Genomic DNA, 24,062 nt, shown 5'->3' with positions numbered 1-24,062 from the left:
CTGGAAACAGGTATCCTATAAGGTTGAGAGGGCATTTGGCTGAATCGCAGCCAGCCATTAGCCAGCAATAGATGGAGCTAGTGGTGCGCTAAGACGGCTTTGAACTAGGGAAGAGATGTACCTGCACATCTGCACAAGAGCTGGTCGCATACCTGGGAGGATAGGAAAAGACACTATATTACAAGAAGGTAAAACAATAATTGTAGGACACCTGCTTAGTTGTCAAGGACCAATAGGGAAATAAAGCTGTTGTCCCCTCTAGCTAAAACCTGCTGTTTCTTTTTCCCCAGACTCTCAACCACCAACTGCTCCGCAGTTTGCATGCCAATCTGATTCTGACACCCGGAATTCACCTCAGAGACTGTTTATTTTAACTTTATCAAGTGAAGAGAAAAACAACTGTGTTAGAATGAAAAAATGAGCACCTGGCAGCAGGACATTCTCTCTCTCAGGCAGCTTCCCAGCCTAACTGATACACAAGAAAATGGGTTTTAAATTGCGAAGGGTTGAGAGGAGGGGAAGAAGAGGGCACCGGGCACCCACGACAGTGGTGGAGCCCCCAGCACTGGAGGGGCGCGCAGGGACGGTTCAGCGGTGGGCAGGGACGGCTCTCGAAGGTCATTTCCAACCGCACAATTCTATAAACTCTCCACGGCCAACCCTGCATGGGGACAATTCTACGCAGGGACCCCCAAACCCCACCCTAAAGCTAAACCCCAGACCCCGCAGAGAGCTCTCCCTGGGCCAGGAGCCCCTCTCGCTATAGAGCCACACCGCTGACCCCCTCCCCACGGAGCAGCACCCCTAAGGAGCCCCTCCCTTTATAAAACCCCAGCGCTAAACCAGCCCCCCACGCCGCCGCCTTTTCCCGCGCAGAGCGGGCGCGCCACGCAGAGACCACGCCCCCTTTCCGCGCTCAGGCCACGCCCCCTTCGCGCGCCCCGCCCACATACTCCACGGACCGCGCCTCCTTTCGGCACCCAGGCCCCGCCCCCTTTGCCACCGGCCCCCGCCCCCTCCCGGCGCTGACCCGGAAGCGCTGACCCGGAAGTGCTATCCCGGAAGCGCCGTCCGTTCTGCCCAGGAGCGCGGAGATGGCGGCCGTGTCAGCGCTGCGGGCGCCCAGCGGCGGCTTCAGCTTCGACAACTGCGCTCGGTGAGGCGCGGGGCGGGGCGAGGAGCGTCTCCGCCGGGAGCGGGAGTGGGAGCGGAGCCCCTCGTGGCCCGGGGGGGTGTGGGGAGCTCCTCTGCCCCGGGGTTCCCGGTGGGCGGGAGGAGCCCCTCGTGCCTCAGCGGGGAGGTGGCGGGTTGAGAGGAGCCCCTCCTGCCCCGGGGGAGGTGGGAGCAGAGCCCCTCTTCTCCTGAGAGGCTGGAACTTCTCTTGCCCTGGGAGGGTAGTGTGGGGAGCTCCTTTTGCCCCAGAGGAGTAGGAGGGAGTGGGAGCTCCACTGGGCCTAGTGTGTGTGCAAGGGCAGCCCCTTTGGCCCCAGGAGAAAGTGTTGGGCGAGCCCCTCTTTCCCCGGAGGGGAGCCCCCTGCCTCATCCCACATCTCACCCTGTGTTTGCAGGAACTCTGTCCTGGAGGCTGAGCTCACTCGCACTGGGCTGCGCTTGCCCACCGCCCGCAAGACTGGCACCACTATTGCCGGCGTCATCTTCAAGGTAAGGCAGGGGGGAGGCGGGGATCTACACTGCTGAGTCATTCCTGGCAGGCCCGGGGCTTGTAGCGGTGCCATGAAGATCCTGTTTGGAGAGGGAGGCTTTGGGAATAACACTCTCTCTCTGTAGGATGGTGTGGTCCTTGGAGCGGATACGAGAGCTACTGAAGGAATGGTGGTTGCTGACAAGAACTGTTCCAAAATACACTTCATTTCCCCGAATATCTAGTGAGTACTGAGGTTGTTTATTGTGTGGTGGTATTTGTAATAACATTAGGGTTTTTAGCCATATCCTTTACTAAAATCACACATGAAACCATACTTTAAAATGATAGTTTCTTAACAAGGTTTGGGGATGTTTTGTAGTTCATTTATATTCAAAACCACTATCCTGTTTCATGCTCTGAAAATGAAAACCGAATTCCCTCAATTTTACAGTGATAAAATTTCTGCTCCTTAGAAAAAGTGGAGAATTGTTTGTCTCCCCTTTCCTAACTTGCTTCTAACGTTTTCCAGTTGCTGTGGTGCAGGGACAGCTGCTGATACAGACATGACAACTCAGCTGATTTCTTCCAATCTGGAGCTCCACTCACTCTCTACTGGACGACTCCCAAGAGTTGTAACTGCTAATCAAATGCTGAAACAAATGCTTTTTAGGTAACTGAGTGGATTTCTTATTTATTCACAATGCTGCTAAAACCAGCAGAACTCTTGAGCTCTTGTGATGGAGCATCCTTCCTTAATCTGCTTAACATCCATAATGAGTCTTTAAGTTTAGTAATTACTTTTTGCTTCATTGGATTTTTGGGCAGAGATGGAAAGTAAATCGAGTTTGTAGTGTTTTAGAGAACTGAATATAGTTGTACTATGTTGCTGGTGTTTACACAGAAAAATAGATAAACAATAGTTTATTAAACTGTTGATCAAACCCACAACACCTGATGTGTGTCTGTGGGGAGACAGCTGGACCAGCAATAGTCTTGTAACGTGCAAGGTTGTAAAATCGAGACTTTTACATGACTTGTAATAGAATCACTAGCTCAAAATGTATTTTATTTCTAAAAGAATAAAATGTTTAACTATTTGGAGCCCATAGGTGTTAATATAGAACTCTGCTGGTGGTTAGTGAGGTAAATGAGTGAAATGGCTGGAAGCTGTACTGAAGCTATTGTAGGGTTTTGTTTGATATCTTGACTGTCACAGGCTGCTATGGTGTGGCAGCTGAGCTTCCTAACCGGCAGCATGACATTGAACATGCCCTGCGATTGAGGGCACAATGAAATATACCGTGTTTTAGCAAATGTCTTAATTTAAATGATTGCTTACAGGCTGTACAAGTCATCTTTTTTTATGGAGATGTTACTGGTGTTATCGTGGGAAAACTCTCAAGTGCATGTGTTGTGTTAAAAAGAGCTGATGCTTTACTGTGGCTTTTTGAATTCACAAACAGCCGTTGCTTCTAGGTACCAAGGCTACATTGGTGCTGCCCTGGTTTTGGGGGGAGTGGATGTCACGGGACCTCACCTTTACAGCATATATCCCCATGGATCGACTGATAAACTGCCTTACGTTACCATGGGTAAGTTTTTTCAACAATAAACAATAATATGGGATGACCTGGAAATACGTACTCTGTGGTACCAGAGTGCAAATCATAGGCAGTTTTTCTGGAGTGTCTTGTCTTTCTCCTTAAAAGACAGAAATATTGCTCCTTTACTTCTCAGTTCTACAGAAGGAGATGAAGAACGCCTGCTGAAGAGAATTAAACTTTTCTACTCCTCAGTGCTGCTTTGCAGTAGCAGTGATTTTAGGTTGTGAAATGGTTCTTGAGCTTATTCCCTTTTACCTGGGTCTCATTAAACACCCCTAGTAGAGGCCTCTCATGGGTACATTCAGGAGGACACTGTATTATGGAATACTATGTCTTTATTTGTCTCAAATCCTGATTTGTGAATTTAATTTGTCGTTCCTTCTATGCATTCTAACTGTGCTTTGTCCATGTCCTGTACATAAAATTGTTTTAGCTGTCTTGCTCTGTTTCTGTTATTGAGGGATGCTTGGAGGGTTGCCGTGGGGAGAATCGTGAAGAAATCAACTATAATAAGCCTTGCAACTTGCAGGAGAGCTTTAGTGATCACCATGATCCTTTTACTTTGGAAAGGGAATTAACACACGTGTTGCAGGGAAATAATACAGAACTTGCCCTGTCTTTGGAGAGGGGTGTATTTTCAATAGTGATGTCAGCTTTTTTGATTAGTTCTGAATTCTTTCATGATTTATGGGCAATAATCTGGGAGTAAAGGGTAAAAAATGGTAAGAGATATCACTGAGAAACTAGGAAGAGATTAAACTAATGCTTTCTGAAAGTTAATGGCCTCATGAGAATATAACATCTGTAACACGTAAAATTCCAAACATAACCAGGCTGTAATTATTTTTGCTTTATGATCACTCAAGAAGACGCTGTTTCATTTTGAAGACTTGGATGATTTTAAATGGGATTTTGGTTTCAGTAGAGCTATGGAAATGTAATGTAGAGTCCAAATAAATATATGGGGAAAGAAAATTGGTCTGAAATGAGGTATATCAGGAATAAATCAAATTCAGACTATGTCTGATGCATCTTTTATGCTTACTGCAATGGGAAAAATACAACTTTTAGTTAATCTTTCTATTTGTGGTTAGTGTCTCTAGATAAAACACCTACTTAACACATTCTTAGATGTTAAAGGTTTTACTTTTTCTCTGGGTCTTTGCACTGCTGGAACGGCGTGGCTGTCAAACTGAACCATCTGGTTACCTGTGTAACGGGGTTGTGGTTAAATCTGTTAATTTGCAGGCGCTCTGCAGAGGTGATGTTGGGCCAATAGATGGTGCCAGTACCTTAGGAACTGGCCAGTTACTGCCTTGGCAGATAAAATCCCCGTCACTCCTGTGATGTCATTGTTTAGCTTTTGATATTTCAAAAAGTAAATGTCTGATTCTTTTAACTGCTTTATACCCAATATTGCAGTAAACTGTAGCACTGTTGCTGACTGTTCTGTTAGTGGCTGGGAGTTGGTTGCTTGGATAAAGTCACACAGTTCCCATTATTTGCATAGTTACTCTGGTGCCAATGTTTGAAAGGCTTTAAAATGTGCCATTTCTGAGAATCCTGTCCCTCCCTCTTTCCCTCCACAAAAATAACATAGCAGGATGACAGGTGGGAAGTGGAATATGGGTGAAGTTCATTGTGGCTTAAACTGGGATTTGCTGTCTGGGCTGTGCCAGGTTACCTTTGCCCGTGCTGTTGAACATAGGCCTTCTCGGCTTAAATGTGGTTTACTTTCTACACCCAGTACACAGATAGTTTCTCCAGTTCTATTTTACTAGAAAGATTAGCTTATGCATATAAACGAAAGATGGACCTGAGACAGCAGGAAAAGTGTCAAAGGTCAAATTGGAGATGGTAGTTGGAATTGTATTTTGATCTATTTGTTTTTTTCCAAGTGTTCCAAGGGCAGTTTATTAAATCAGAGTAGGTATTTTTGGCCAGGTCCTTTCTGGAAATTCAGTATTAAATAGGAAAGGTGGTTGAGGTGTTGGGGTTTTGTTTGATTTAATGTGCTGGAGTGTGTTCGTGGATGGACAGGGTGGTGTCCTCCCTTGCATGGCAGATTTAAAAGATACTCAGTGCTTACTCAGGAGTGAAAACATCAAATTAAACTGTTTATGCTGACAAAGGACAAAATTGGATTTCAGCAAACGATGCAAGATTGTCTGATTGCTTGGCTTGTCTAGGAAAGCTTCTGGCCAAGACTTATAATGAAATGCATGCATAAAATTAAGGCTCTTGAAGTCTGTAGTTCAGCTTTCGGAAACAGTCAGTGTGTTCCAGCAGTCTCTGGTGGCCTCAGCCGGTCCCCTGGTTCCAGTGCTGCTTCATATTCATAAATCAGCTCCTGACGCGCTGCCGTGTCGTCCTGCAGAGCAAGCACTGCCACTGCCGAGACCTGGCCCCGCGGCCGCGAACCAGGGTGAAAAATGATCCAAATCGATGGGGCTGTGGCGATTACAGAGTTTTTACCTAGAATGAACAGCAAATTGAATAACAATGAGTGCGTGTGAATAAATGCCCTGTCAGGGAGCCCTGACACTGATGGATGAGGAGGTGCTGAGTGTTACTCTTGAGGCTCGGCGCATCCTCCAGCATGGCAGGCTGAGGGAGCAAACGGGGCCCTGGGTGATGAGAATGGACTCTGCTTAGCAGTAAGAAGTTGTCTGCAGTGAGTGTTCTGCTAAACAGAAGCAGTTCATCTGTTTTAGAAAAGCTACTGCAGCTGCAAAACAGTGGAAAGTATTGTTGGTTGTTTTTTTTCCTGCAGGTCAATAATTATCTCTCACTTTAAATCCATGCTGAAGCGGTACAGCTCCTCAAGTAAAGAGCAAGCAGGATTTTTGAAGTGAATTTATTACATTTGAGTCCAATTTCTGATTAACTTAGTTGTGAAAAGTTAGGAAATGACCAGTGTTCCTTAAAGAAGGAAAAAGATAAAATCTCTTAGGGTCTTGTAACTTCCCTGGTTCGTGCTGACTGTCGGGCTGAAAAGCATTTGCCTCGGAGTACAGCTTTGCATCTCAGTTTCCAGAGTTCTTTATAATTTGTTTGGCAATCAATATTTTTATATATTTAGATGCTAGATAGTGCTTCCTGAATATTTGTTTCAAAAGCGTAGCTTATTGAAAATGTGAGCAAAATACATTCTTGGGAGTTGCTGTGACATTTCTCCCTGATCGCTGTGTTTTCAGGGTTGTTGAGGTGTGACCATTTGAAATTTTTTTTTCCTGAATGATCTGTAATACAAACTCATGATGACTATTCCAATTATACTTTCTTTTAATTATCCTTCTGGCTCATGCACAGAACAGTTGCAAACTTCCAACACTTAAAAAAAAATAGTCCAACAGATAAAATTTCCTCTTTCTGCATTGGTTGTGGTGTTAAGATTTCCAGGCGAAGTTCCTTGTCTCAGATAAACACTGGCTTTGGTGTCACTTTGAATCTGAGCTCGGTTAAAGCACTGTTTAATGATGAGTTATCTCTCAGCTTTCCCAAATGCTTTAATAGATTTGAGGTTGAGCTCTTGTGTTAAATCCTAACTGGTAGGGACTTAAATCTGTGATTGTGTGTGAGGTGGGGACATCTACCCCTAATTAATGGTGATGTTTTACAATGTTTGGGTTTTATCTTTCTCCAGACATTGTTTGGGAATTGCTAAGCCTGTTTCTACACATAGGCAAAGCATGCTTGTTAAAAATGAATTATGAGTGGACACTGGATGCATGGACAAGAGAGCAGCTGGTTCTCCCACATAAACAACTTCTTAGTAGACCCCCAGTATCTGAGTTTTCTGTGCTTTATAGGGACTGCAACAAGAAAACCGTAGTGCCAGTGTTTACTTAAGTTCACAGGCTTTGCCAGCTCTCCTGTTACAAAGCAAAGCTTTCACAAGTCAGTGGAACCCCCTGGAACACGGTGGGGTTGGTTGGGTTGTGTGTGGAATTCGACAAGCAGGGGGAAGTTGGTGTAATTGAGTAGTGAAGTTCACAGCTCCCTGTGTGGTTGGGCAAGTGGTGGGATTTCCATCCAGCCAAGCAAGGAGGGGACGGGGGGTTCCTCAGTCAAGGCGCTACAGGTGAATATATGCACATCCTAAATGTTGTTCAAAACAGTTCATGTGGCTGTTGTCAAACAGCACATGATTTATTTTGATGGAGAAACGGAAGTGTACGTCTATTTTTGTCTCTAACAACACGGTGTTTACAGCTGGTGCCAGTGAGAGTAACGAATGTTCATTGTGCTATTTCAGATTATAGAAACCTGCTCTTTCAAAGAATGCTTAGCTGTGCTCAGGGGCTTTTGCTGAGGCACTTTTTAAATGCAAGTTTATAAAGCTTATGTTTAGGATTTGGAAGCAGTAGAGGGAAAAAAAAAGAGTTTATTCAGCTTTTCCAGCTTTACTTCCTGCTCTGTTAGAATCTCCTTTGGTTTTCAGATGCTAACAACTACACAGAGGTTGCATTGAATTAAGACTTTCAACAACTCTTTGAAAACTTACATAACAGGACTGTGCATTTATTTGTTTAAAGTTAATATTAGATTTGGTGTTTATTTGTGTCTTGGTAACATAGTGAGATAAATACTTATATTTCTTTGTGTATAAAGGATTTCATGTAATGTAAGGCTCCACTCCCTCATCCTTTTCTTTATAAGTCTGCTGGGTTCTTGCCCATAGTTTCATTTAGGAACCTCTTTTTTCAAAAGGAGCGGGAGGGATTAATCCAGCCTGAGCCATGTATGAGATTATTACGATATTTGTGTTATTGATAATTTTTATTTGTTGGTAAAAGTTGTAAGAATTAAGACTGTTTTTTCTTATCTCAGTAGCTGATGTAGTAATTTGTCAGATACTACCTCTTATTTCCATTCTTGCGTGTTTTTAGTCTTTATGCTCTAATTTTTTCCAAGAACCTTTGTCCAAGGGTAAGATTGCTCGCTAGTTTTGAGGCTTCCCGTTCCACTTAGGGTAGGCTTTCACTTGAGTGTAGGAAGAATGTGGTTTCAGTTTGAGGTTGTATCTTGGATGTTTTTTCCATGCATTAGAAATGTTCCTATGTCATTCCACAAGGAGAATTATTTGATGGCTCAAGTCCTATATTTGTTTTGGAACACACCTTATTTTGACCTTGTTTGAAGGATCAGTAAAATTTCTTTTGTATGTGATCTGTTCTGTTATATCAGCTGTTTGTATCAACGGTTCGTTTCTGCTATTAGCTGCTTAAAAATCTTCTTTATTCCCAGTTTCAGCACTTAAAAAATGGAGTCGTGTATTGCTCCGAGGTGTAAATGAATAGTCATTGCCTGTAATACAAGCGCACGCTTAGAGTGTCCTACTGCTTTTAGATGTGATGTATTTGGTACTGTAAAGGTAATGATCCTCAAGCACAGCAATATTCTGTAACAGGAATATCTGTCATATTCATTGGGATTACCATGTTCATTGATTTGTGTCTGTAAATCTGCTGTTTCTACCCTTTAAATTTGATCTATAATTGGACCTCCTTAAATGGTTCAGATAAGGTAGTCTGTATTTTCTCAACAGTGTCACTGTCAGCTTCTCCTTTTTCATTATACATTCAGCAGACTTGATAAAATCAGCAGGACACCTCATTTGAAACTGTTTAATCGCTGCCTTTTTCTTTCACTAAACCATTGAGGTGGTCAAGCGATATACACAAATCATTTTAAATAGAAAATATGGCTTTCTCTGTGACCCAGCTAAACAGATAGCAGTATGCAAAACAAGTTAAAAAGTAATAAATGCCAAAAAATCTTCTAATTGGACTAAAAAATTGCAGATAACTTTACTCACTCCCCAAAAGTAGCGCGCTCTGAAATATGATTAGGGCCACAGACAGACAAGATATCTTTCTGAGGTTCCCGCTTTCTGAACAAAGCAAGTGTTTGGTTCCAAATAGTATTTTCCATACTAATTTAGGGGAAACACATTTGTAGTGCCTGCAGTTGGGTTGCTCTGGATAGAGGTGGCTTCCGTTCCACCACTACTTGCATTGCAGCCTGTAAGATAAATAACATAAAACTCGTGTTTTTGTATCCCTCTCTTTGTGTGTTGAGCTGTAGTTGTTCAATGTACAAATAAAGACACAAAGTAAATGCATAATGAACTGTTTTAAAACTGATCCGGGAGGTAATGTGAGGGCAGCTACCCGCTTCCCATGGCCAGTTTGCTCGTCCCTGTGTGTAAAGGTGACTCTGCCAGGGCAGCTCGTTAGAGCAATCTATTCATTCCTAGTGTCTCTGTATCCAGTGACATTCCCTCTAACGTGGCCAGGCATGAAGTGGGGCGGCAGAAATGGAGGAGCAGGAATTACAAGTTGCGGCATTCAGTTAACTCTATTTTTTTTTTAAACATCATTTTCATATCTTGGTGTTCAAAATAGTAAAAAGAAGGCAGCTGTCAGAATGGGGATGGTGACAAGTCTGGGTACACTGGCTATAGTTTAGGGTTAAATTAGGTGCTGCACTTAGAGCGTAGACACTTCGGAGTGTGTAGTAAGCTAAGGTAGACTTTCAGGCTGTCTTGTGCTGCTGGTTTTGTAATCTTTGTCTTTAAAAAAATACCCTATTTAAATATGCTGGCTAAATAAATTTCCTAATTTTGTTGCCGTAGGTTCTGGGTCATTGGCAGCTATGGCCGTGTTCGAAGATAAATACAAACCAGACATGGAGGTAAGAATTTTTTTTCTTAAACCTCTGATTCTCATGATTGTAAGAATTTGAGGTTGGAGGCTTTAAAAAAAGTTAAATCTGCTCTAGTTTCCCTCTACTTAAAATGTCCTAATGTCAGCTTATTGCAAACCTGTAAAAATTGGTGGGTGAAGTCAATTTAAAGAAGTACAGCTTCTTGCAAATTTACTTGTGGAAAAACCTGTGTGATTTGAATGCGTGTGAAAGCTTTAAGAACTTGCTGATTATAGTTGACTTAAGGAATTCGGCAGCCTGTGCATGGTCAATATTGCTATCTTCCTTCAGTACTCAGACCTCTCAGTCTTGAAAAGAGAATGCATGGTTGTACAAGCCACAAAGAAAAGTTTAAGCAGTGTATGAAACCAGTTAGAATTCTGGTTGATTTGATAGGTTCGGAACTGGTAACCACACCTTTACTTTTAATACCTTTTTAAAAGTTGATTATCAAAGATTTATAAAGTTGTGGGACACTTGAGTTTTGCTGATGATCTTGATAGAAACTGAAAAATGTTTGGTTGCTTGTAGAGAATCATTCAGAAGAGCCAAAAGCTGGAGGGTCGGGATCAGGATCAGAATAAGTTATGCAGCTATTTGTTATGAGTATATACAGGGTGTAATGTTGTGTTATCTATAGTATTTCCTTATACTTAGTTACACTGTGTTGAGTGCTTGCTAAAATAAACCGTGAAAAATCCAACTATCTGCAGACAGATTATTGATGGAAACGAACCCAAAACAGTTAAACGGCTTTCTGTGACCTTGTTTTGCAAAATGCATCAGTAACGTCAAGCCCTCTTTTAAACGACCTTAATCTCCAGACTTTCTCCGAATGCTCCTTCTCGTTCCAATTGATCAATAATCTCACTGAAAGAGAAAACTGAGAATTGAACACAAAATTGAAAATTGAACCTGTTAAAAGTGACTCGTAACCCCAACAGTTGCGATTACATCAGCTTAAAATGCAGATATAACAAATCTTGGAGCTATTCGGTGTCACTGAAAGAAGTGGAAAATATTGATTTATTTCAGGAAAGGTCTGAAGATGTTCCTCATCTTTGCAATGCCACCGCAGTGGGTCATTTTCTCCCTATCAGTCTTGGTGTGACTGCAGTGTTTTCAGGTATTCCTCTCTAAAATGGATCAGTTTAATTTGAAATTAGAGGTGTTGTTGTATCCTGTTGTATCTCACGAAGGAACATAATGTGTTACACCAGTTGATTTAAACAAACCAACCAGCTTGTTTTGAGGCATTTTCTGGTGGTTACACTGCCTAGGAGTCGGTAATAAGCAGTATTCCAGTTCTTCGTGGGCTCCTTTTCTGTCAGGGTCTGAGGTGGTTGCAGATGTGCAAGATTACAGACATGCAGTGAGGTCAGGATTTCTGTGTTGCTGTGATATTTCGGGCAGGATCTGAAGACCCCAGGCTTCTGGCCTCTAGCGTATTCATAAATGCCAGCAGAAACACTGGAGTAGTTTTAATAGGCACTCAGGTTTCTCTCTAGGTAGCACTACACCAGCTGGAGGATAGAAAGGACCACTAGACAGAGCGTGACTCTCTTCCTTTCTCTCCACTCTTACCACTGTAAGAATGAGAGAGTCTCTTTTTCCAGCCTCTGGTGTGACTGTGCACTTGGCATGTGTGCTATTCATACTGGAAACATGGACTACAGATCCTTGGAATCAACAGCAACAGCGTAATCGTCTGCTTCCAGAGAGGCAAATGTTAGAGCTGTGCTACGGAACTGAAAATTTCATTATCTTCTCAGCTAGTTTTCAAGCTTGTATTTTTAAGTCATTCTTTGTGTAAGAGCAACCAAAAAAAGGCACCAAAAATTGGTAAATCTCCAACTTTTCCTATTTAGAAAGGTCATCCTTATTAAATTGTCTTCATATAGAACCATAAATGGCAGCAGATATTCCCCGTTATAACAAGCACTTAGAAACGCAGCCTACCAGTTTGTTGAAATAGATACTTAGATCTTGGAGACTTGCATGCGCCTTAACCCTGCCTCTGTTTTGCTAGATATTCTATTCTCTAATAACAATTCAATGAATTGTATTGTATTGTCCAAACCAGCAAAGTTCAGGTGACAAAACCCAATTGTACTCTTATACACTTCATGTTATGGCTGCCAGATTTAAATATTTAACTTTTAAGTCAGTTGCAGGGGATTTTTTTTTCAGTAAAGTAATGAAATAACAAGTCATGTTTCTATTTAAATTAAAACAAATTAAATCTGAAGTACACAATGTATATTTTACATAAAATTTGCCGTGAAATGGCAATGATGATAAACTGAAAATTCCACTTAAAAAAAGGATAGAGGATTAATATTTTTCTGTCAAGATCAATAGTGCTTTCTTTTTCAGTAATTGTCAGAATCTCTTGCTAGGGCTACTGGAGGGTAGTGGTGTGCTTCAAGACCATCACATCACAGAAAAATGATTCAAAGGCAAACTGTCCTGCACCCTCTGGTATCGACTTGCAAATTAGCATCTGGAATGTAATTAAACAAGCTTAATGAAAGTAGCAGCTGAATACTACTGGAAAAGACAATCAGCTTTTTTGCCTCTGATATATATTCTGTATTGAAGCTGATCACCAAACGCATCGTGTGAGCACAGTTAAAAAAAAATTAGCATTTATTTGAAGAATAGGAACTGTTTTTCATTCTGTTACGCTTTTGGCATGCACTGGTGTCCCATGAGAGCCATGCCACAGCAGATAGTGCACAATATTTATAAATCCATGACAGGCAATAATAGCAACTTGAAAAATTCTTTTGCTAGAATTTCAAGTCGAGAGCTGCCAAAAGCTGAGAGGATCAAATCTGCAGTGGCAGCTGCTGTGCCCTACAGTTAGAATCGCAGACTTTGAAGATGCTCAACTTAAAAAAAAAAAAAAAAAAAAAAGACGACTGCAGGCTTAGCCAATTTTTGCAGGTTTCTAGAGCTCTGGCTCTCTGCCTTTTGAAGCTGAGCTGCTGAAGCTTCTCCCACTGCCTGAGGCATGCTAACACCAGCAGGATGTGGTTTTTTTCCATAGACTTAGTGTGTCTTCGGCTTTAAGCAGCACATGCTTTAGCAACGCCAACTGTGATGGTCCTTTCCCTGGTTGCAATGCCGGGAGATGATCTTTACCCAACATCCTTCAGAGAAGCCGCTAAGATAGATGGTGACGTACACAAGTGCCACTTCTGCAGCTTGATTTATGGAGGCATGTTTCATTATGAAGCAAGTGCTGGCCTCTAGAGGAACCATTATAGATTGCTGAAGATGTGAACACTTTCAGCCCTGAAGGCCTGTAGATGCTTCAAAAATGTAATGCCAAGCACCTAACTACTGTGGAACAATATTAATCTGTCATGTGGGCAGCTATAGATCTACTTTAAAAAACATAAGTGGAAGAACAGCACATCTAATAGAGTGTTTTGAGCTTAGATCTTTCATTGCAGCCAATTTTTCTTTCAATGGAGAAGTAGCCGCATGTGCTTTAAGCCTTACCGTCAGATTTTGCAAATGTGTTCATGCCTTCTGGTGTTAAACAATAGTAAAGAAATACTCTGTGTAGATGTGGAAACCACGATCTGGGAAAAATGTTTACGGTATTAAATGCTGGAATTCTGGGTTTATCTGCACTGTGGTGGTTGAATTCCTAGGGAGACTGGGTGTGTATTACATGTCTTATTCTGATATTTGAATCCTGTTGTTTGAAAAGGAGAAGCTTTTTTGACTGTGGAAGGATTACTTGATTTACAGTGAGGCTGCAGTGTAGCTTTCTCACAAGAACTCTGTGTTTAAGCAAGGAAGCAGGATGCTTGTAACATCATTTCTGTTCTGTATTTCATCAAGACAGACAGTTTAATAAAAAGAGGATCCAAAAGGAAGAGAATAGGTAGAAGCCACAGCAAGTAGAACTTTGGCAAGGGAAGGGAAGTAAATCTTTTGCGTAATGAGTACAGGTGCACGGAATGAGTGGGGAAAAAATGGAAGGAGGTAGTCTGGCAGATATTTGATTATTATTTCTAAAATAGGTCACCCTAGGGTTTGTATTTACAGTCGCTTAGTGTGCCATTTTTTAAGTATGGCAGGAAATCAAGTGGTACTGAATGAATGAGGCCTTGAGCAACCTGACCCCATGGGAGGTGTCCCTGCCCATGGCAGGGGTTGGAACTGGATGGGCTTTAAAGTCCTTTCTGACCCAAACGATTCTAGAGACCTATTCTGGAGGGGTAAGACCAGGTTAAAAGTTGGAGGGAGCTGCTCAGACTGCATTCCCCTTGGAGCGTAGGCACCTGTGATTCAGGTGGCAGACCAGAGGAATCCTCTGAAATGGGCAGGCGGGATCTGGAGGCAGCAACGTCCTTCAGTGAACAGTTGCATTTGTCAGAGTATGTGTGTTCACAAAGGAATTGTAGGAAGAAGACAGGGAGTTGCACAACACGTAGGCTCTGCCTTTTCTGGTCCACAGTTCTGTTTCTGGCTTTGCCACTGGTTTTTGAGGTACTTTTGAGCAGTTGCATATCCCTAGAGTGAAGAAGTAAAAAGATCGCCTTCCTCGGGATGCTCGGTGTGTGCTTTACTGCGGTGGAAGGTAGGCTGAATTCAGCTTCCACTGTGTACCTCTTATTTCAGTAAAAAAATGCATCAGGCACGTTACAGAATATTACAAAAGCTGACACACAGAACATTCCGATGTGTCTGTGCTCATTTCCTACTGCCCATTGCTATGGTGGCATTATTTTTGTTTATTAACTACTGAGCTGTTTTTGGAAAGTGCCCAAACTCTGATCTATAACAATAGTTGTCCGATCAGTCTTCTTGAGCCTGCATCTGTGTGATTGAAGGCTCAAGAGCAATGACAAGCCGCATATGAATTCTGTATTCATTAGTGATGGTGATCAAAATGCCGGTGTCCCCGCTTAGGGCTCAGGTGTGGGAGGCTGCAGGCTAATCCCACCAGCTGACACGCGGAGGCTTAATGACTCCGTAGGAAGGTGACCACTTGCTGGGAGGTTTGCTGGCTGGACTCAGACAGCAGACAATAGAGATCAAGCCAGACTATCAGAGTTAAGCTAGAGAGCCTGCCTGAGATACTTGAACCCCTGTTGGTGTCAAACACGAAGATTAAGTAGATGGGGGAGGGAAAAAAACCCCTGATTCTGCGAACAAAAATAAGTACTTGGTATTTGTGCTCTGTGTATCTGTTTATTTCATTACCAGTGACAATACCGTTGGTGACATATCTTCACTGCCTTTTCTGACAGCTCATGGCGATGCAGGGTTTGTTCTTTCCTTACTTACCTGGGTTATTGTCTTCTTCAGACACTTGAATTTCCATGGGTCACATGTTAGTGCATGGGGTCATACAGAAAATAAAGGCTTATCACACTGCGTCTGATTTTTAGATTAGATAAAAATCAGTCAATGGTAGCCAGGCTCCTGCTTGGCACACTGGACACTCGGTGCTGCTCTTGTCTTTCGCCGAGTTCTGCCGTGGACTGAGTGCCTTTGCAGAGCTAACATTTAATGGGAAACACGAGGCTGATTTCAGATGTGCTGGCTAGATGTGCTCTGGAGTGGCAGCACCACTGCAGAGGTGTTTTGAGGTGTTCTTTCTGAATATATCAAAGCACAACTTCTGGGCAGAAATTGGGTGGGAAACTGCTAGCAGCCTCGGTCGGAGGCCCCAGCGATCCCCCCCCGCACCTTCTCATTTTCTGTTACAGGCTCTATCGAGGGAAATAAATTTTACCTCTGTTTAAATTGGGCTCTGCTGCATGACAAAGAGCAACAATTTCTTCACCTTTACGAAAGTAACACTTAAACTCTGTACGTAATAATGCCGACCAGCGAGTCAGGAGCGGGGTGCGTGTTAGGAGATCATTTCGCTGCGCAGGGTGGGTGTAGGACAGGTAATTATTTTTGATGCATTTCTCAGGAGCAGGTGTTCCAGTTTAAATTGTTTCAGTTTGTGTCTCTCCCAGAACTGCAGAACACCGGCAAAACACACTGGAAAATATTTCACATGGCACAAAGCCCAAGTGCTGCTCCTGCGGTGAGGGCTGTGGAGGCCAGGAGCCTCTTCTGCTGAGCAGGGAGAGAGCCAGGCTGGGCTGTCGGGTGGCCCCCTCCCAGCTGGAACCTGTTTGTGGGGTGCTTAGGGAGGAGAAATTACTGGAGGACTTGTATTTGCAAGTAAAATGTTGACTTTCGTTCCCTTGTATCATTTTGTCAGAGGTGAAGCAATAGTCACATGAACAGAGGTTTGCTTTCCTTGAAGCCAGGTGTGTTACTGCTGGATATTCGCCTTTTCCTGTGCAATAATAATATACAGTAATCTTAATTGTTACCTCTTGCAGGGTTTATGTACCTGGCTGCTCAGGTTCAATGTGTTACCGTGTGGTACAGCAAACTGAGGGTATCGTGCTCTGTGTAGAACCTGCAGCTCTGCTGCTGTTGAGCGAGTTCTCTTTATTTTGATAATCAGCTCCCTAAAAACCCATGAACTTCGCCCAGGTGTAAGGAGTGAGGGATTAAATGAATTTTCATATTGATTCTTAATTCAAAGTATGGGAACAGCATTACAAGAAATTCTGTGGTTGTGAGAGGAGCTTGTAATTTAATTCTTTGCCATTGGAAATATGTATTGTGCTAATCTCTGTGTAAGGCATGACACGTAGGGACTAATGTTATTGAATAGCAGTTCCGAATCATATAAGTTTCTGGCCTTGGCAGGTAATTTGGCATAAATTGTTAATGTAAATCCAGGTTAGTGGGGAAGACATTATTTTACTAAAAAAGATAAACTGCTGATTAATTCAGTATAGAACTCAATTACAAATTGAACGTGTCTCTGCGGGACGCCGGTACCCTGAAGACAGCAGATGTTGAATTGATACTCCAGCATATTTCACACTGGTATGAAATATTAACATGGTTTATTATACTTGTGTGGTGTGTGATATTGGAAAGGGGGAGGTGCTGATGAGCCTGGGCTCGCAGGCGTCTGCCATCAGAACATGAAAATACTGTAATCACCGAGAATAATAATTAGGGACTAAGGTGTGTTTTATTTGAAAAGTTCTTAGTAGAAAACAGTTAGAAAAATAAACATTTGCTAATGTATTATTCGCTGACATCAGTGCCGTGCAGAATTGGATGACAGAGTTTGTGTAAGAACTGGGGCTGCCGGGTTCTGACGGGACCGCCGGGTTGGTGCTCTGCTCGGGTCTCTTCTTGCGCTGGTTCCCGCCTGTGCCACGTTTGTGCTGAAGGTTGCTACTGCCTAACAAAACTGATCTTTCTGTATTTTCTGTGAAACCTGGGCAGCCCGACGTGTTCATAACCAGGGATTCAAGTAAGCTGGGGCTTTGTCATCTGTGTTGCATTGGTGATGGTGGCACAGACCAGCACTGTAGGCTTTTTGAGGAGATGCCCAGTGATGAGCACTGGGGGTGGCTCCCAGGACCCGTCTCTGTGTCTTGACACAGGCTGCTCCATGGCTCCCAGAAGCTGCCAGTCCTACAGATCCTGATTTTTATAACCCCTTTGCTTTTGGTGTGATCATTGCTTTAATTCCTCCTGCTTGCACTTTCTATCTGGTACGTTTCCTTGGGCTGTGGTCACTGGGCACATCAGCTTAATCCTGTTTTCTGTCATCTGGAGTCCTCATCCCACGTATTCCTCACAGATATCTATTTTAATAGCCTGCTTTGCATTGTTCGGGCTGTTAAATCTCAGCATTCTGTGTTTGACTTCTGTGACTTCTTAGAGCACAAACAAAAGATGGAAGGATGAGGGGAGGGCTAAAAGACCTACTCCCTTTAAATCTCTTTCATCTGATCGAAGATGAAAGCAAAGCAAACTATTTAGATTGCAGCATAGGTCTACTTAAAAAAATGATGAAACAAGGTACGTCATTCATCTGCTGATGAGGCACTACCTGACGCGCTCACTTCTTTCTGGTGAAGACTTGTTAAACCAGAGTGCGTTAAGTGACACGTGCCAGCCCCTTCCCGGCTTCCAAAGGTAACCAAAACGGATTTGTTCTCACTAACAGTCTTTCAATCTCCCTTTACAAGAAAAACAGAGTGCTTTGCTTCACTTTGTTATCAATTTGGACTTCGCCAGCGGGTTTTAGCATTGCTTCCAGTTACGCATTGATCTCCACAGCTTCTCCCAACAGGCAGGCACGCGCATCCTCTCCATGTTGTGGTCTGCAGATTACTCTCCCAAAACCTAATTATGCTTCTGTAGGTGCTTATGTCCTTCAAGAGGTATCGCTTTCCTAGCCCCAAATTCCCAACGCTTCTTTACAGATTTATTTTTTTATCATTATCCTGCCTGAAGCTTCTGACTTTTTTTCCCTCCTCCCTTCCCCTTCCCAAGCGAGGCTTGTGGAATCACACTTTGAGTAGGATTGACTTTTTACATTATGTAATTTGAAGAAATTAATTCTTTTGTAAATGACAGATGTGATAAGGATTTGAATTTCTTTTACAGAAGTTGTTACGGGCTGTGGTATTCACTCTGTGCTAATATTCCATGTACTGTACTTTGAGTTCTCGGGAAGGCTCCCTGCTGGAGAGACGTGCTGTGTCTCTCCCCACAGTGCGCTGCTCACCTGCAGAAGGGATGCATTTCACTTCCCTAAGAATCTGAAAAATCCTTTCTACAGTTTGCAAATCTGGAAAAGGCATCTCGGGCTTAACTCACTTGCGAAGTTACAGAATGTTGAAGCAATAACATTCCCAAAGCCATTCCAGCTGCCCCCTCTACTGCTGGAGGCATAGTGATAAACTTGTTTAATGCTGTCCTTGCTAACAGATTTAATATGATGTGGAAATATCCACATCTTCTTTTAGAAAGTTTCTTTTCGTCTTTATTTCAATAGCATTAGAAATCTGAAAATGGCCCAAGTGTGAAGAGAAACTCGATCCAAGCTATATACAAGAGTAATGTGTAAAAGTTCCTCGTTGGTGCTGTTTGGGACTGGCAGCGCAGCAGCCGTAGAGAGGTAATCCATCAGTTCTTGAGTGTCTACAAAATGCGACTCTCCAGATAACAGGTTTAAAGTAAAGATTTAATACAGGCTCTATCTACTATGATGTTGCAGTGACAGTTTAAAACTCATTCTCTAAATCTCAGCAGACTTTATAGCTAGCAGTGGGCCCATATAAAGCTTAATGGCATTACAACACATAAATCATCTTTTAAAGATGCTACCGGTAGCTCCAATATTAAATGCAGACAATTGTCTGTGTTATAAATAATTTATCAAACACCGTTTCAGATTAGCCTTCCATGCTGAGTTATTTATTTTAGCCTTTACTGTACTATTCCTAAGACGCGTTTTGAAGGATCCATTACTGGTCACTTTAATGAACCCGGGGTCTGCGTCTCCCCCCTCAAGCACCGAGGTGCATCTGTGGTGACCATTACACGGCTGATCTGGACCTCTTTGCGCCTTTTACAAGTGCTGCCCATTTGTCACGGGGTGGTAAATGGAGTTGCACATTGGAGTCCGGGGACACATTGTGTGATGCGGTGATGGAGACAAACAGATAGCTCTATAAAGGGCTGCCTGTCACCGCCGCCTCGCCTCACACTACATCACTCTCCCTGTAATCTCATTTAAGAAGCAGTGTGCACCCCGGAGAATGATATTCCCAGTTAGCTTGGCCTTCACAACCATAAAGCAGGAAGTGTTCCTTTTATATATTCTGAACTTTTAGGGTTTTTTAAGATTAATTATTGCAGCGACTCCTTCGTGCCCCTGTGCTCGGACTGTGTCAGCGCTTTGCACGCTCACCCCTGTGCTGGGGCTCTAAAACTACACTCCTGGTAGAACTCTGCCTGCGGGGGATTTTTATTTTGTGGCTGTCCTGCTCCTCTTCCTAAATCCTGAAAAGGGATGGAGGAGGAAGCACAGCACAGAAGCCAGATTTTCTGTAATTAAAGTTATTCCAGGTTTATGAACAAGGCTGCAGGGTATCAGCTGGATGAACAGAGGTTTTGGTTTAGACTTTCTCCGTGTAGCGTATGCCTCGGTGTGGGTACGGCTGAGCTTGGCTGATTCGGTTGGGCATTTTCAGAGCTGCTGATAACAATGGGTTGATAGAGTTCTTTACTTAAAAAGTAAAATGAATATTTCAGTTAAAGGAGTTAGATGACTTTGAGCTTTACATTGCTGTCTAAAACATACTACATAAATATTTAAAGTGGAGGGGGAACAACCCCCTGCCTATCTGCTTTAATTTTTCCTAAGCTGTGGTGCTTTTCCTACACCAAGTTACGCTGATTTTGCTGCTATTCAATTTTTGAAACATATCTGCACATACTGTTTTTATTTTGGTGTGTTTATTTCCCTTGTAGGACTAGAATACCTGCAGCATAGGTACAAGTTATCTTGACTGAGGAAACAGTCGCTTACTGGTATTTTACTACTGAAATGGAATTATTTCCAGGGCACGGCTGGTTTGCTCTGGTCGGCTTGGTAGAAAGGGTAATGCAGTGTTTGAGGATGTTTGTTGTTTGCTTGTTTTTTTTAAAGTGATGCCAATAAAACTGGGACGGACCTTAGACTTTATGCTATTTCTGTAGTTTACTGGAAAAAAAAAAAAAAAAAGTGCTGTGCTCCTGGTCAGTACCTTAATGGAACTGAGAGCAGGATCACCGTGTTCCAGGCTCTTTCAGAGAGGGCCCTCAGGGAATGCAGAGAATGCCTGGGGAGCCGGTGCTAGGGGAGCGGAGCTAATTCTGAGCTCTGCAGCTGCACCCGTACACGGGGCTCGTGCAGCTGCTGCGGGAGCAGACCTCGAGGAGCGGGCTGCGCATCTGAGCATCGTTCCCTCTGGCAGGACACTGGAAGAGGCACGGAGCTTCCAAAGTGAAGCAAACTTCACAAGGTGGCATTTATCAAAATCGGCGTTGCATGTTTGGTCTTTTGTTCACCGCAGATAATTCAAACGTGTGAAATGCCAGCCCAGCGGAGACGAGCGGTCGGTGTGAACCGAGTGTGACGGCGTTGGGCTCGCTGAGCGGCAGCTGCCATGAGTGACTCGAGGATAAACCCGAGTCCAAGGCTGCGTGTTCAGGGATGTTTTTCAGTCTTGCTCTCTTTGCTGGCACGGATGTGCTGTCATCATAGTGTTCAAGTAAGTTCCTTAGGCACCTCTGAGCAGCACAAAAGGGTCTCACATGCTCTGGAGGCTGACAAAAAGATGGAAGTGTGCATGGGAGGAGGTGTGTGTACGGACACAGCCTGTTTCCTTGGATTCTGACACTTGTGCCGGGTGCCAGGACCGTGAGCAGCTCCTCTAGCCAGGCTTCAGAGGAGCGGGAGACGTCCTCGCCATGTCTGTGTCCCTTGACAAGCCATAGAGCGCTGGGGGAAGAGGTGCGGGCCAGGGCTCAGCACCCACCCGGAGCCGTGGGGCTTTGTCAAGCAGCACCGCGTCCATCGTGCCGAATGGGTGCTGGTGCCTGGGTTTGCCAGGCTTGAAATGACCCATCAGCCTTTCTTCGTGCTCGCTGCCTTTGGGGGCAGAGCAAGACCAAGGGCACACTGGCTGAAGCAGATCGGTTCCAGCAGCACCGGAGCTGATCCGACTCCCTGGGATCTGTAGAGGGAGCCCGCGCAGCTACCAGAGGAGGTGGAGATGGGCAGACCAGATCTTGTCCTTCTGACACCTTCACATCAGCACCACTCATGAATTTAATTAGGGGAATGACGATGATTATAGGTTTGTTGTAATATTTTAATGAAGAAATTGATGAATTTGAAATCTTTCCTAGTCAGAGACTCACTGGGACGTTACCTGTGTGTGCCACAGGCACCACCACTTGCTGGCTCAGGCTGTTCAGCCTCTACAGAGCAGATTTCTCTCAGTACACGCTGCATCAATATTTCAGCAGCCGTGCTTGCCCTTTCGAAAGGCAGCGGATACACAGACCTGTAGGAAAGCAAACAGGACTTTCATGGGACTAGTGTGTGGTTTCAGAAGTGTCAGTGAGCTTCATTTCCTGTCCTAGTTTGTTGTTCTAGTTTTGCTGTAAATAGGATTCTAGTAGTGGTACCTGGTAATTTAGAAATACTTGCGCTTTTGAAATATACTTCACTTCATGCGTGTTGTATTTATATATGAAATGTGTATTGTGCTTTAGCTGCCTGGGGACTTTCTGAAGCACGCAGCGGAAAAGAAACTGCAGCAAAGTGTTAGTTTTGTCATTTAAATGGTAAAAACTTAAGTACAAAATGCAGTGTTTTGGCAGAGGCTCCTAGTTTGAGCGGGATTTTCAGCAGGTTTCTTTCACTATTCTGCACTAGATGTTCAGGGCTGGAATTAGAGACGTTTGGCAGCTGCAGTTCGGTGCAGAGCACGGCTGCTTTGCACACAGGTGCTATTAAGATGAACCTGACACATTTTGCAAGCCCAGCTACGTATGAAATCACAGCCCTGGTTTTGGCTCTGCAGAGTCTCTGCCTAGGGAAGTTGTGTAGCCAGATCAGTGTGAGTCCTGTTTGTGTGCAGCTGTAACACAGGGCACTGCAGGGAACCTGGGACATACATGTGTGTGAAAGCCTGGACGCTACAACCCGTGAAGCTTAAACATTCTTTAACGCAGAAATCTTGATTTTTCTTTGTTGACTGCGTTCACTAGGTCTGATCCACCCTGGATCATGAACAGGGTAAAGACTCGCCCTTAGGTGTCCCGCCATTGAGCAGATGCTACAGGGCTTTGGTGACTAAAAAGGTGCTGGTATCTCATTAATTGTTCTGAGCTCACACCTTCCACTGCCACGCGGACAAACGTTGCTGTGAAACGCCAGCCCTTGCGCAGTGATCGCTTTTTTAACTTCCCAGGAAGAGGAAGCCAAGCAGCTTGTGAGAGACGCCATCGCAGCTGGTATCTACAACGACCTGGGCTCCGGCAGCAACATCGACATCTGTGTCATCAGCAAGAACAAGCTGGATTTTCTCCGTCCATACGATGTGGCCAACAAAAAGGGGGACAGGTGAGTATTTCTGCTGCAGGTGATCCCTGCTCTGCCCAGCAGTTCCTGTTTGCTAGAATACTAAATCTTGTCAGTCACCTCTAGACCTGTATATTGGGCTACAACTAAACAGAACTAAGTGAGTGGCTGTACCTGCAGTGAGGAGAGGCTGCCAGTGGCACGTATGGATGTGTGAAGGACACAAATGAACTGTGTACCTGCTGCCGCTTCACCCGCCTGCGAGGCTGCTCTGAGTATCGGGCAGTTTGAGTCGCAGTGTCACATTTGGAGTGGGACACAGCAAGTACAGCCCACGCTGTAATGAGATCCCACTGGTTTCAGTGAGGGAGATTTCCAGGTACTTGGTCATGGGGTTCCCTAAAAATGGGAGTTTGTCTGAAAGTGTATCAGCCACTGCCACTAGTTGGGGCTTGGCAGTAAGCACCGTTCCTGAACTTTGGGCTTTTACAGGAAGTCTCTAGAGCAAGCTCATCAGTTCTAGAATTTTATATGTAGAACCATTTCCCAGCTTCATTCTCACCTGTTTCTTTACCAGGTATGGCAGATACAGGTGTGAAAAGGGCACTACTGCTGTTCTCACTGAAAATGTGGCACGCCTGGAAATTGAGGTGGTGGATGAGACTGTACAAACCATGGACACATCCTGAGCCACCGCAGGGGAGACCAGCGCTAGAGCTGTTCAGGAGCCTTCCAGCACCAAGAGAAAGGTGCAGTGAGTACTGAATAAAGAGGGTTCTGACCCTTCTCCTCAGTCCTGTGGTGCCCATTTCTTCCACTGCTTTTCCCTTCCTGCACTTCCTTTGCAGGGTACCACATCATCCTGAAACAGCACAAAAGACAGCAGAAAATGCACCTCAGAAGGGAGGGCAGATCGTCTCCAGGCGGCTCCAGAGGGCTGATCTGGGCCAGGCCCCTTCTGCAACAAGCACCCAGGGAGAACAGTTTTAGAGGGGCCCCAGGTCAAAGATTCCCAAACCTTGTTTTTCATCAGGGCAAGTGATGCAGTTGATGCAGTCCATTCATCCATTTTCTGGTGGCCCTTAGGAATGGTTTCACACTGATTCAGGCCTGTTTT

General features: G+C 44.0%; 1 protein-coding gene across 1 annotated transcript; it reads left to right on the top strand.

The window, feature by feature from the left end:
* The first annotated feature begins 1,049 nt into the window (after positions 1-1,049).
* On the top strand, positions 1,050-23,738 carry PSMB7 (proteasome 20S subunit beta 7). The gene is made up of 8 exons (XM_069873492.1): positions 1,050-1,156; positions 1,569-1,662; positions 1,789-1,886; positions 2,175-2,315; positions 3,122-3,237; positions 9,890-9,948; positions 22,836-22,987; positions 23,523-23,738. Exons 1-8 carry the CDS (start codon positions 1,095-1,097, stop codon positions 23,632-23,634), a joined length of 834 nt encoding a protein of 277 aa, XP_069729593.1. The 5' UTR covers positions 1,050-1,094; the 3' UTR covers positions 23,635-23,738.
* Positions 23,739-24,062: the final 324 nt, after the last annotated feature.

This window comes from Phaenicophaeus curvirostris, chromosome 20 (genome assembly GCF_032191515.1).
Source record: "Phaenicophaeus curvirostris isolate KB17595 chromosome 20, BPBGC_Pcur_1.0, whole genome shotgun sequence".
Taxonomy (NCBI): domain Eukaryota; kingdom Metazoa; phylum Chordata; class Aves; order Cuculiformes; family Cuculidae; genus Phaenicophaeus; species Phaenicophaeus curvirostris.
The sequence above is the reverse complement of the archived record's forward strand: the minus strand, read 5'-3'. Positions and strand labels throughout refer to the sequence as shown.

Coding starts and splice junctions, on each gene's coding strand:
- PSMB7 (XM_069873492.1), top strand. CDS start 1,095: ATGGCGGCCGTGTCAGCGCTGCGGGCGCCCAGCGGCGGCTTCAGCTTC. Junction 1,887..2,174: donor TTCATTTCCCCGAATATCTA/GTGAGTACTGAG, acceptor AACGTTTTCCAG/TTGCTGTGGTGCAGGGACAG. Junction 22,988..23,522: donor GCCAACAAAAAGGGGGACAG/GTGAGTATTTCT, acceptor TTTCTTTACCAG/GTATGGCAGATACAGGTGTG.